We start from the raw sequence: 13,866 nt of genomic DNA on the forward strand, positions 1-13,866 counted from the left end.
ATATATATATATATATATATATATATATATATATATATTCCAATAAAAGAGGAAATATAAGTAATTTTAAAGTAAAAATCCCTCAACATCTCTAGGTCTTTTCCTAACATATTTCAAGAAATTTCAGTAATTACAATATTATTTTAGTGTTCCAAGAAATAACTGTCACGGCTGAAACATAAATGTACCTAATCACTGCTAATGGTCAAATCTACTGACAAAACACAAAGCTCTAATTTAAAAAGAAAAAAAGCTGGAGTGTTGAATATGAAGTTTCTATCACTGATAAGATATGACTATGCAGTACAGAGTTTCTGAGAAAGTGTCTTTCTGGAACATACTATACTGACTGTTCTTGTTACCCCACCCCATACTGTTTCTTTTACGTGTAAGAGTGTCTCCATCCACTGGAACTGGAGTTACAGGCTGAGCTGTGGGTGCTGAGAACTAAGCCCAGAAACTGTGTAAGAGCAGTGAGTGCTCTTGATTGCTGACCCATCTCTCTAGCCTCCTGACTGTTCTCTCTTGATCCCAGTGGTTTGTGGCCAAATTCCAATGCTTCCTTCTTACTTTTTCTGGTTGCCACTAAACTATCTTTTACATCTAGTACATCAGCGTGAGACCTACCAGAAAGGCTTAAGGAAGCCTTTCCCCGCAGGTAGGATGCTGGTCCAGCTAACCATGTGATGCTAATCAGATGAGCCTTTTGGCACTCAGCTGGTTCCTGCTTTCCCTTGGCAATATAACAGTTACAGCTCCACCTCTGGGGTACCCACTAAGCCGCACATAGAGGAGTGCTGCTATACCACCAAATAGCGGTACACTGATCAGACTTCAATCCTGGAGCAATTCCTAGCATCCTACAAACTCTAGGGCTGTGGGTTTAAACATGGCAGAGATGCTTTCTTAAGGATCTGCTTTTGATTTAAGCTGGTTTCTTAATTAGGTGATTATGGCTAAATGAAACTGAAAAAGACTTTGTTTTAAAAATACAGAAATGTGATTTAACCTCTTGCTATATTGCTACATAAACAAACCACAGAAAGCAACCCATATACAGCTTCTTGTACATAATCCCAGAACAGACAGCCAAGCTTTAGGTTGCGCCTGGCATACCCAGAGTAATCTGTTGACATACACCTATTCTTTCCACTTATATTTACCTAACTTAAAAAGTGATTTTCATTTCCCAGGCACATAGCAACTAAGAGATGGAGACAAAGCTGCCTGGAATCTTAGGCATGACACGCTTTCGTATATAACACATGGAGCACATAATGTGGATAAAGGTAAGGCTGGATAAGGCCTTATTCACAGTAATCCCAACTTTTATTCTACTTATCATACACTCATGGACCTTTCATAGATGGAAACGAACAGTTCTCTATCACCAGATGTACTAAAATGAGATTCACAAAATATTAAAGTTGTACTGAAATCCAGAAACATTAATAATGTTTTATATGGAATTGGGCTATTATAGATTTGTTACTCCTATTATGACAAGCATGTGACCCTTAAGCTCCTACACTGACACTATTAGTGGTTCAGGATATGCTTATGCACTGGAGTCATTCTCAAAATGTCAAAGTGCCCAGCACTGGAAGTCTATAGACTTATACAGTCTATAGAACTCGTTACAACACAACAGAAGCAACTTCTTACTTGGGCTCAATGAAACTGAGCTGCGGAAGGAAAGTGGGTATCTTCTGCTTCTATCATTATCATATGCTTTTCTTTTTTCCTTGGCCCCACAGGAAATATTCTCCACAGACATACAGTAATACAAACAAGCATGGTTCTATAATGACAAGGGAAGACAGGCTTTTATTCATGAGTACAAATAGCTATGCCAAGTCACAGATCACCTCTAATTACAGGAAGAGCTGTGCTATCTTTCTTTTCATAGTCTAGCCATTTCCATGCTGTGATTTTTTTTTTTTTGACTTTCATTTCGGCTTATTAACATCAAAGGTTGTCAGCATTCATCGGTTTCCAGGCATTCTTACTTGAGGCAGTAAGATAAAAACAAAAAACAAAAGCTGCCCCAAACTTCTCTGCACACATTAGAAAGATTTATATATTTGCTGGCCTTATAATGTTTCATGGTTATCAAGCTTCTATATGTTGCTGTAAATTTTATTACCAGTGGCACAGTAGTTTAAAGGAACACAAATTATACTCCAGCACAGGGCAGCAAGTCTCAGCTTTACTCACTGTTAACATCTTGCCATCTTTTTACTCCTTTGCACAAAAGTACACACAACTATAAGTACTCCTTCACTTTTACTGCCCTGTGATTGCTAAACTGCATGTCTGTGGCCACTGACCTTAAGTTTTTTGGTTAGACAAGCATTCTGCTTCAGGAGAGACTGGAGACTGTCACCCGGAGGACCACCGTATTTACTAGAGGAACCTGACAGTAAACTCCAGTCACAGGATCAGTTATGCTTCTACCTACATGAAGTATAGAACAAGCCTGCTTCTCTCTCATTTGCTGAGTTAAGTCAAATGTATGGCTCACTTGAGGCACAACCGAGGATCTCACAGCATTAACCCTCTTGGCCTGTATTTCTCCTGATACCATTTCCTCTCCCTTAGAATCCCATACCCAGCAACAGCACTTTTCTAAGTCACTGCAGATCCTTCCAGGATCAAGCCAGCATAAGCAATATCTAAACTTAGTAGGAGACAGCAGCATCAGCAGCAGTGGGATGATGCTTACTATTGTCTTCTGAGATATGCAAGGATCTCTGGTTTATGACAAAAGTAAACTGGACCTTCTCTTTATTTTAATGCCCAGTGAAGTCTTGAAGTAGCTCTCCATAGAACTTTACTATCTAATGAGAATGTAATACTTTTTAATTCTACAGTGAAGAAACCTGACAAATACTACCTCACTATATGATAAATATTACCAGGAGACAGCTACGTCCTGTACCTTCTGATCTGAGGCACTGTAAGGACAGTGTGGTTTAGGGGTATTCCTGACAAAAGTACATAAACCACAAGGAAACAGTGACCAATTCTACTAAGGGACATTCTAAGCATTAGCCACCACTCAGTGACAGGAGAAAATGCTTTAAGAACAGAGGACTGAGGCTAGACGGCCGGCCCAGTAACTTTGAACTAAGTGTAGCCTTTTTTGTTCTTTTTGTTTTTCAAGACAGGTTCCCCGTTGTTCTCGAACCCACTCTGTAGACCAGGCTATCCTCAAACTCAAAGATCCACCTGCCCCTACCTCCTGAGTGCTGGGATTACAAGCGTGTATCACTATGCCCAGCTGAAGTCTGGCCATTTTAAGTATAGTGTAGGCAAGGCACTCTACCTATCTAGCTACTCATTTTATCTATTTAACAAGTACTTATTGAATTCCTACTATTAATCAGGGTCTCCTCTAAGTATTGTTAGTAAAATGATGAATGAAAGTAAGGCTAGTTATATGTAAATACTGTTGTGGTATGGCTATCAAGTATTCTGTCACAAGGCTCATATGCTAAAGGCTTTATTGTCAGCTGATGGGCTTTGAGAAGTGATTGGATGATCTACCGCTGAGTTCATAGAAAATTGGGGTATTAGAAAATGGAGCCTAGGTAGAGGAAGCAGGTTACTGGAGGTGTGGCTTTAGTTTTTCTTTCACTATCCAATCCAGTCTGTATTGCCCCAGCTAGTTTTGGGAGTGGGGTCTGCCCTGGCATGTGGTCAGTCTACCAGAGGTCATAGGATTAAAGAAAAATGACTCCCTAATAAACTGCCAATAGCTCTTAGATAGGGGTGGGATTTTCTGTCTACAGCCAGCTCTGCCCTCCCAACCCCCACTGGGTTTTTATCTGGGTGGAGCTTGCATAGGTCTTGTGTATGCTGTCACAACTGCTGTAAAGTCATTTGTGCAACTGTCCTATTGTTCCAGAAAAACACTATTTCTTTGATATTTTCCACCATCTCTGGGTCTTACAATCTTTTAAACCCCTCTTCTGAGAAGATCCTTTGCCTTATGGGGAGGGATGTGTCATTCATGTCCAATAAAGGGCTTAGAACTTTACTATCTCTTTGTATATTGGCCAGTCGAGGGTCTCTGCAATCTACTTCAAGAAGCTTCTTTGATGAGAGCTGAAAAAGGCTGACTTATGAGAATAAATCATTAGGAGTCATTTTAATACTATCTATACAGCAGAATAATAGTATTGGTTTCTCCCCTAGGACCTATCTAGCCACAGATTCTTGGTCCTTTTCAGGGCCAGGTATGAGTTTCATTCATGGAGTGGACTTCAGACTCAATCAGAAAAGTGGTGGTTACTCTCATAACCCTTATACCACTACTGCACCAGTGGGCATATCCAGTCAGGCTGGTTGGAAGAGAAATTTAAAGGGAAAATCCTGTCATCACATTGACCTAGACTAGCAGGTCACTCTTCAGTGACAGATTTCTAAGGGTGGACCAGATGATGAGAAACAAAGAAGACAGGAAAGGAGGTCTTGTACAAGCAATGACTTATGTCAAGCAAGTTAATTAAGGACAGCATCTTATAGTTTCTATGGGGGAAGAATAGGACAGAATCAGAAGAAAGCTACCATACAATGGGACCAAGTCAGCAAGAAGCTAATGAAGCAATGCTGGATAAAGGGAACACAGGATATTTCAGGTATATCACAGACCAAGTGCTCAGTGACCTTGCGACTGATAACCATAGCACTTAAAGGGGGAGAAAAATCAAGTTCTCAGGAGCCCAAACTGCAGCTCTCTCAAGGCCCTGGCCCCAGGCCATTACTAGCCTTTCCAAGCATGCTCCCAGTTTTAGACAAGGTTCTTTCTCCATAAATCAGGGCCTCAGGAAAGGCCTTGAAAACCAACATCAAACTTGCTCTTGTCACATGTTCCCACCACTACAATGTTCTGCCTCACTATGGGTCCAGGAGTGGATTCAACTGCCACCAGAATGAAACCTCTGAAACTGTGAGTCAAGATAAATCCATTCTCCTTTACTTTTTCCCAGTGACAAAACCTGATGGACATACTTTGGAAGATACTAAGAAGTAAATGAGGGATTAGAGTAGATAGAATTTTAGCAAGTATTAGATTTTGATTTTCTTCTTTGAGAGAGTTTTGCTATATAACCTAGGCTGACTTGGAATCTAAGATCCACCTAAATTCTCTGCCTCCCAATCCTGGTATTACAGACATGGGCCACCATATTCAACTTGGTTTCTATTTGTCTCTCTAGTTTTAGCAGTCCTGAACTTGCTATGTAGACCAGGCTGGCCTCTAATTCACAGAACTCCTCCTGTCTGTTCCTCCTGGGTGCTGGGCAAGAGACCCTTCTGACAAACAGTGAGAATGACTGACACCAACAGAAACTAAGTGTCACTGTGGGTGCCAACATTTTAAAATTAGAAGCCAGGTGGTGGGGGTTTATATCTTTAAGCCCAGCATTCTCAAGAAAGAGGCAGGAGGATCTCTGAGTTCAAGGCCAACCTGGTCTACAAAGAGAACTCCAGGACAGCCAGGGCTATACAAACAAATCCTGTCTTGAAAAAAACAAAACAAAAAACTAAGAATAATTCAAGCTTCCTACTTCTACTGCAGCTCGTCTTGATGCCACTAAAATGTTCAATCATTGAGTGAGGTGATACTGAAAGTTAGAATATGTGTAAAGACATGAGTCATGGAGGTGGCTGTAGGGGCACAGATGCAAAGGTCATACTAGTACATCCCTGCTAAGGGATGCTGACATATTGGGTAATTTTACCCTGCCTATTCTGGAACTATGTAAACCATCCTGTCCTAGAACTCAGAGAAGCCTCCGCTATCTATGTGTCACCAGGCCTGGTGACAGTCAGTTTTCTTTAATGGTATGACACTTTGTCTATCAACTACACTCCAACACAGGCCCCATAGCTCAGCCATTGCTATATCAACTACACTCCAACACAGGCCCCATAGCTCAGCCATTGCTATCTGAAGCAAAGTAGCTGTGACTACCTGTATATTGAATCTGGTAAGTTCTCTCATAGGAAAGGAAGATCACCAGATTCTGCCCTGGGACTCCAGCTAGTCCCCCCACCTAAACCTCACATGGTAGCTATGTTTGATTCTGTCCCAGCTGTACCTGGCCTTGGGAGGTTTTAGAGTATATATGGGAGGTGGAAAGTTAATTGAAGTAGGAAACTCCATCTATGCAGCCTTTAGGAAGGTGATGCCCATGCCAAGGTAGGACTTTTCAGCAATATGGCTGTTCTGCTATCACCAGTGCTTCTGCAACTGAGCAAAACAAATTTACTAACTCATTAGGCTGGGCTGATGGAACTCTTCCTTTGGTTATCCATGCTCTATCTAGGGTGAATAGGCACTTGTTCACATCTCTCCATAAGCTCACATACTAAATCCTTTGCTATAAGTAGTCAACTAAGAGCTTCCTTGTCTCCTGAAACCCAAGAGAACTGTCCTCATTCTGTATCAGTTATTCATGCATTGTTTCTCAGCTCCTCAGCCACTCTTCCTGGGTCTGCTCCATGACACTGGGGCTGGAGTTTGTGAATTCTTCTCCTTTGCCAGCTGGGAAAACTTTAGCCTGTCAACAGAGGACAGTGTGTTGATACTGAAAGACACCAGTAATAGAAAGGCATTTGTCCCTATGTCCCAGTCTATCTTATTTATTCAGAGATGGAGCCCAAAGGCCCATATCAAAGGTCAAGGCCACTTCTGATGGTAGGTACAATGGCTTTGGCTGCATCTTCAGGAAAACATCCTTCGACCCTGGCATTTCCAAACAGCTCTGCTGAGCAGCTTCTAAAGCAATTCCAGAGACATGTTAAGTTACATACAATTCAACATGTAGTGCTTATGAAGTGCTGTGGAGCTAAATGACCATATAGATTAGCCAGCCCAGTCACCCTTTCTAGAAATGGCAGACTCCTACTGGTAGAGGCTCTACACTGCTGTGGTATCTATCCATAACTGCTGCAAAGAGGCTGACTTTCAGCTTTACGTGTCCCAACAGCTTCCTCTTTTAGTGTCCATTCTTCCTTGCCTAGAGGTAGATAGCTAGTTTTTGGCCCTGTTACTTTTCTAGGTTTCTTTCTCCTAACAAATTTTTGAGGGCATTGCAAAGATAAAGACATTATTCTATAACCTTCAGTTAAGGTGAGCAGTGTCACACAAATATAAGCATTTAATAAAAAATTAGACAAAAACCCATTTATTGATTGTGATGTGTGTGTATATATATGTGTATGTCTGTGGAGGTCAGAGCATAACTTGTAGGAATTGGTTGTCTTTCACTATGTAGGTCTCAGGGATTGAGCTCAGGTTGTTAGATTTGGTAAGTGCTCTTTCACCCAGAGCCATCTTGCCAGTTCTCAGCATTTAACCATTATATGACACCAAAATATACTATTCAGCTGGCTTTTGCCATATGCCAGGACTATTTAAATGAAAAAGTGCCAGTTGTGGTGGAGGATTTGCTGAAGGAGGTAGAGGCAGGAGGATCCTGAGTTCAAGGCCACTCTAGGCTATACATGGACTGGAGAGATGCTCAGTGGTTAAGAGCACTGACTGCTCTTCCAGAGGTCCTGAGTCCAATTCCCAGCAACCACATGGTGGCTCACAACCATCTGTAATGGGATCTCATGCCTTCTTCTGGTGCGTCTGAAGACAGCGATGGTGAACATATATATATATATATATATATATATATATATATATATATATATATACATACATACATACATACATATATCTTTAAAAACATTAAAAAGTAAACTAATTGGTTTGAGGTTTATCAGAAACCTCTCAATTTAGTTGGAGTGAAATCACTGATTTTACTTAGATTCTTTGGTTGATATTTGCTATATTAAATGTGATAGCAAAAGACAAAATCTTGTATAAAGGACACATATAAATGCTAATAATATCAAAATCTCAATTTCCTATGGATAGGTAAAAGAGATGAATTTTAGACTTTTGAGAAATTACATAATTATTTATTAGAAGTAAGGCCTTATCAATTTATTTGCTCATTCAGTTATGTATTTGTAGCATTTGTATTCCAGTCATAGTACACTGTGGACAACAGGAGAAAAGAGTACAGTGTCTTCCTTACTTTTTTTCTAGTGTGACCATGGCATGGCATGTTTCTGGAGTTCCAAGAGTGTGACTGAGTCTAGTTGGGACAATGGGGACTTGCTCTATGCTACTGTCTGACTTTTCTCTCAATGGTAGCCAAACCAAAGCCACTTTGTTAAGCAGCGCAGTTCAGTTCATTCCATCACTGTTCTATGCATCAATATGCAGAGATGAAACACACAAACGGCCATTCCACTAGAAGACAAAATACATACAGAGAATAATTCCAAAGGGAAGAAAAGAAAAACCTGACTAATGGAGCAGAAGTTTGTAAGGATTCACAAATACAAATACAACTAAATATAGTAAGGGGAATAAAACACTAACGAATTTATATAATAAGGGATGTGGACTACCTTTACTTAGAATACAGAAATGCAGTAATGTCCACTGTTAAACCAAATAATTTGATTATTTAAATAGCAGAAGACAATTCTTTTCATTGAAAACAAAACAAAACAAAACAAAACAAAACAAACTGAAGTGAAGACAAGGAAATGTCTAGTATCTAATATTCTATATAACCTGACAAAATTTAGAAGCAATTCACTTACTGAAGAACCTTAAAGCAAATTCTACTACAAACTTCTGGCAAGAGGCAGCACTGTTACCCTACTGTACTCACTGTATGTTCTGAAGCAGCACAATCAAACTTACATAAGACACATGCAGTTCAGATTCTGTTCAGCTTCTTGTGTAACTCAGTCTCCTGATTAAGGTGTCACCATTTCCCAAATACTGTGAGAACTCTGTAACTCATTTTCAGTTCACTCATTTTTCTAAGGTCTTGATATTTTTCCCACAGAGGCAACCAAATAATGTAAAGCTTGAGAAGATAGTGGGCATTAATACGAATTAGTGGGCAAAATGATACTTAGAGATGCTGTAACACTTATAATAGGAAAGTAACACTTCTATTCATGACTGAGTTGGATACTGTAAAAAGAAGCCTGACAGGCTTCTTAAACGTTTCCAGTCCAGATCCCCTTTGCATTGAAATTTTTTTATAAGACCCTAGGTATAGATGTATGTAAAACAGGTATATAAACCACCTACTGACAATAAGTTATATAAGTTATCAAAGTGTCTTATAACAACTGTTTTTTATACATTTTTACTATTTTTTAAAGAGGAAAGCAAATTTTTGGGTAGGGATGGGAAGATAGCTGAGTTGTTAGAAGTACTTTCAGCAAGCAAGAGGATCACAGATCAGATCCTCAGAGTCCATGCAAATGCCATAAATGCCAGGTCAGTTGGGTGTGGTGGCCTGCCTGTACTTCCAGTTAGAAAGCCAGAAGGGTTTCTAAGAGCAATCTGGCTAGCAATACCAGACAGAACAAGCTCTAGGTTTCACTGAAAGATCTTGCCTCAAAGAATAAGGTGCAAGAGTGACTGAGGAAGATTCCTGAGATCATCTCATACCTCCACATACATGCCTATAAACACATGTACACAATAATGCACACTACACACACACACACACACACACACACACACACACACACACACACAGAGAGAGAGAGAGAGAGAGAGAGAGAGAGAGAGAGAGAGAGAGAGAAAACAAGAAAAAGAATTTAATACAATGGACCTTTGAGATGCTCGGTGGGTAAAGGAGCTTGCTACTCAGACTGAAGATCGGAGTTTTGATCATTAGACTCACATGGTGAAGGAAAGAACAGACTACAACAGACTTCCATACATGCAGAGCATTTGGACCCACACATATGAACACAAATAAATGGAATAAAAAATTAAAAGTACTTAATAGGATAGATGTGCTGTTTAAATCAAGGCTGGATATCTGACCCTGCAGGATGTAGTGTATTTTCAATGTTTTTCTGAAGTTGACTGATATTTTGCATTTTTAGTTATCAATGCAAATACATAATATAAATAAAGACATATAACTATTTAGGGATGCTTCAGAAATTGTTGGAAATTATGTCCTAATTCCAAGCAAGATTTATGTAATGACTTTCTAAGATCAGTAACTTAAAATTTTCAAATCAAATATTTAAACACATATATGACAGATATAGTAATTTGATACACACTGAAAAATGGTGGTAGAAACACAGGTTTTTTTTTTGTTCTTAAACCATTATGTTTCTGTAAGAGCAGAAATCTTTGTATGTACAATAAAAAAAAAACCCACTGCAATGCATTATACACATTTGTCTGGAATCAAAGCCAAAGTGTTCAGATCGTGGATATTGTCTGTTTAGAACAAGGTTCCAGTGAAGTCACATGTAATACCACTGAGTACTACTACAAACACCTGAGATTCAGTGTGGTTTTGTTTGATTTTTTCCCCTTTTGGAGTTTAGAAACCTTTTATTCTTGGCTTTTTCTTTTCTTTCCTTTCTCTCTTTCCTTCCTTTCACCCTCTCTCTCTCCCTCTCCTTCTCCCCCTCTCCCTCTCTCTTCCCCCTCTCCCTCTCCCCTTCTCCCCCTCCTTCTCCCCCTTTCCCTCTCCTCCCTCTCCCCCCTCCCCTCCCCCCTCACACAATCCTCCATCCAGTTATGGTGTCATATGCAGGCCAGTATGAGGGCACCACCCACAATTAAGCAGCTGGTCTAGTGTGCCTTGTTTGCACTCCTAATTAGATAAGTTTAAATCCCTGGGTACTGGAAACAAAGTAACTTCTACCTAAGATGCTTGCTTCCTGTGGTGCTGGGGGTAGACGTGGGGTACTGTGGGTGTCTAAGACAGAACTCCTGCAAAAGCTTCCTATAGTCCTTAAGATAAAGTCCTGCTTATATATATGGCTTAGGTGATTAATGGCATTCCAGGTCACTGCACACACCCGTCTTGTAGCTCAGGCTTTTGCTGAGTTAAACTTTCTTGTAGATTTCTGAGCAGATATTCCAATTACCTACACTCCTTTTCTGCCAAATGATTCCCAAGCAGCTCCAGGATGACCATTTATTTCTCATCCCTTCAGGAAACCAGGAGTGTGCTAGGTGTTCTTCTAGGACCCTCCAAGGGCAGCCAGCTTTTACAACACTGCATTAAAACTGCTGTCTGCTGTCAGACTGAAGCAAGCTGCCTTCCTAACCCCACTCCTCGCACACAGCCTTGGTACACAAGATTTCGATAATTATGAAGGAAAGAAGGTTACCACCTGTCAGCTGCTTTATGACCTGGATTTCTACTGTTGACTGGCACAAACCAGAAGCTGTTGGTCACAAGAGAAAACAGAAGGAGTAGGGCACCCTTAACACAAGTTCTCCATTTCTGGAACATCAGAAACATCATTTAGTGTGATGGGTGAAAATGAAGGCTATTCTCATTATTATACTAGATCCACATATACGCAGTAAAATAGATATAAAATAAAGCTGTATGCAGTCATGTGACCAAATGGTGGAGAAGGATTAATAGGTACCCCCTTTTAGGAAATACATTCTAATTCCTGCCCTAGAGGGGGAGTTTTCAAAATACAGCAACACTGAATGAGGAAGGAACATTTACTGTAGCAGTAAAAGCATAAACCCAGGTTTTCAATTAGTCCAAAGAGCCGACCAGGCCAACCTGTGTCAACGGAACTTATAAAACAATTGATATGAGTCTGTGTTTCTTTAGTTAGGTGAAAGGCTACACAGTTGTAGAGAATGACAGGCTAAGTTAGGGAAAGAATCAAAATACAACACTGGTGTGAACGATAAACTGAAGCTACGAATTTAAAGGGAAAACAGACTAAGAAGGGAGCCAGAAAACAAACAAAACCAGAGAAAAATCCTAAAACTCAGAGGAGGTGAAGTGAAATCAGCGTAAAAACTGTGGGTGGGAATTAAACTTGGTTCCTAGATAGTGAGTGAGTCACTGGCTGAAGTTCTTCAGTTAATAACAGGTCACGGAATGTGACTAAGGTGGCTCTGTGTCAGAAAGTTTTAAAATGTGGAGGGCTGGGATGTCGCTCAGTAGGAGAGCACTTGCCTACTATATTGGAAACTCAGCACCAGCAAAAAAAAAAAAAAAAAAAAGGAATTTATTTCTTAGGTAGTTTCTGATGTTAAAGTAAAATACCACATGAAAGACTAACCTAAGGTTCTGAATAGGATGGAATTGAATAGGCAAACAGAAAAACCAATAATGAACAATAAATTTGTCTGACATAGGATTAACAAAAGTGTCAGAGCTGAAGAGATGGCTCAGTGGTTAAGGGCACTTGCTGCTCTTCTAAGAGGGCCCAGGTTCAGTTCCCAGCACTCATGTGGTCTCTTAGGATCACCTGTAACTCTAGCTCCAGGGGCCCAATGCAGTCTTAAGGTAACTGGGCATCAGGTTTGCATTCAGTGTACACACATACACTCAGGTAAAATACTTATACATATAAAATGAAAATAAATCAGAAAAAGTTTTTAAAAAGTCTATAATGCATGAGAAGTTTTTTTCTACCTCTAATCAGATGTGGTGTGAGGTTGGAGTCAATGTTTGTATAAAGTGTTATATGTCAATGATCAAACAACATTTACCAACCTTTAATCTGTAGGGTATGCTTTTCTTTTTGTTGTATTTTAATGTTTCTTGAGTTTTTCCACTAGAACTAGGTAATAGAAACCTAACAAATAAGGAACATAAAATACTGCTTTAATTAAAAAAAAAAAAAACCTAAAAACCAAAACACTGAAATGTCTTTCTCTATAAAAATCTTAGGGAGTACAAACTTTCCAATGTTTTACAAGACAGTGTTTATCTTGAAGTAGGGTACTTAATTAACATTCGCATCCTAACAGCCTAACAGCCTCAGAAAAACTTGTTTTGCTGAGCGGGTGGAGTCCACTAAAACCTTAAGGTTTCGACTTCTGTAACAGTAATCATTAGAACTGATAAAATCTGCAACTATCAACTGTTTAATTTTTACAGTTGATATTTTCTAGCCTTGGGAGGTGTGGATCACACAGTAGGTCGACTCCACCCTTCTCAACAAAGAAGCGACCAGGGAACCCTTTAACACTGAAGGCTAAGATGCCTCCTGGGGAGGCAGGGGTGCCCAGCACCCGCCGATCTCAAGGTCTCTTCTCCACCAGGTGGGCAGAGGCGTGCCCCGAGCCACGCCCACACGCGTCCCCGGCAGGCCCTCCCGCCACCTTCTCCCTAGGTCCTCCGGGCTCGCGCCAGCGGCCTGGGGTCTCCGGTGCCTCCGCCTCCCTCCCAGGGGCGTCTGAGGGCGGGGCTGGGCTGAGCCGTACCTGCGCCAACACCGTAAGGGTGCCCTCGCGCGCAGCTGCTTTCACGAGGCCGTGGTGCCATGCCGCTCCTGCGCCTGCCAGGGCCACGCCGGCTACAGCCGCTGCCAGAGGGCCGCGACTCGGCACAGCTCGTCGGCCGGCCGCGAGCCCGCGCCTCAGCCTTCCGCCCCAGGCCGCCAGCCGAGCGCTTCTTCCCGCTGCCGCCGCCATCTTTGCGGAAGCGCCCGAGCGCCGCGCCCCACCCACACCTTATCTTGCCCGAGAACAGAGTTGGGCTCTCGCGAGAGCTCATCAGCCTCCACCGTGCTCTGCGCGTGTGTTGCTAGGTGTGGCTGCTTCCTCGACGTTCCAGAGTGTTTTTGAGGTGACTCTCGGCTCGGGTGACAAGTTCCAAGGCAAAGGATATGAGTTAGCTGGTATACTGTCCAAACAGGTCAGGGCACCACCGTGGTACAAGAAACGGGCTGTAGGGATGGCCCAGTGCTTGCTGCCCTTCCAGAGGACCACAGTTGGATTCCGGAAACTTAAGGCCACCTAGAACTCCAGCT

At 41.3% G+C, this 13,866-nt stretch overlaps 1 protein-coding gene across 1 annotated transcript in view; it reads right to left on the minus strand.

Moving 5' to 3' along the window:
- Micu2 (mitochondrial calcium uptake 2) overlaps window positions 1-13,543 on the minus strand; it is an 83,088-nt gene extending 69,545 nt beyond the window's left edge. The window contains exon 1 of the mRNA XM_028787222.1: window positions 13,319-13,543. Within this exon, the coding sequence (XP_028643055.1) occupies window positions 13,319-13,528 (210 nt within the window). The 5' untranslated portion in view covers window positions 13,529-13,543. The remainder of the gene's footprint in view (window positions 1-13,318) is intronic.
- Between the last annotated feature and the right edge of the window lie 323 nt (window positions 13,544-13,866).

Source organism: Grammomys surdaster, unplaced genomic scaffold (assembly GCF_004785775.1).
Source record: "Grammomys surdaster isolate TR1022 unplaced genomic scaffold, NIH_TR_1.0 125617, whole genome shotgun sequence".
In the NCBI taxonomy this organism is placed as follows: Eukaryota; Metazoa; Chordata; class Mammalia; order Rodentia; family Muridae; genus Grammomys; species Grammomys surdaster.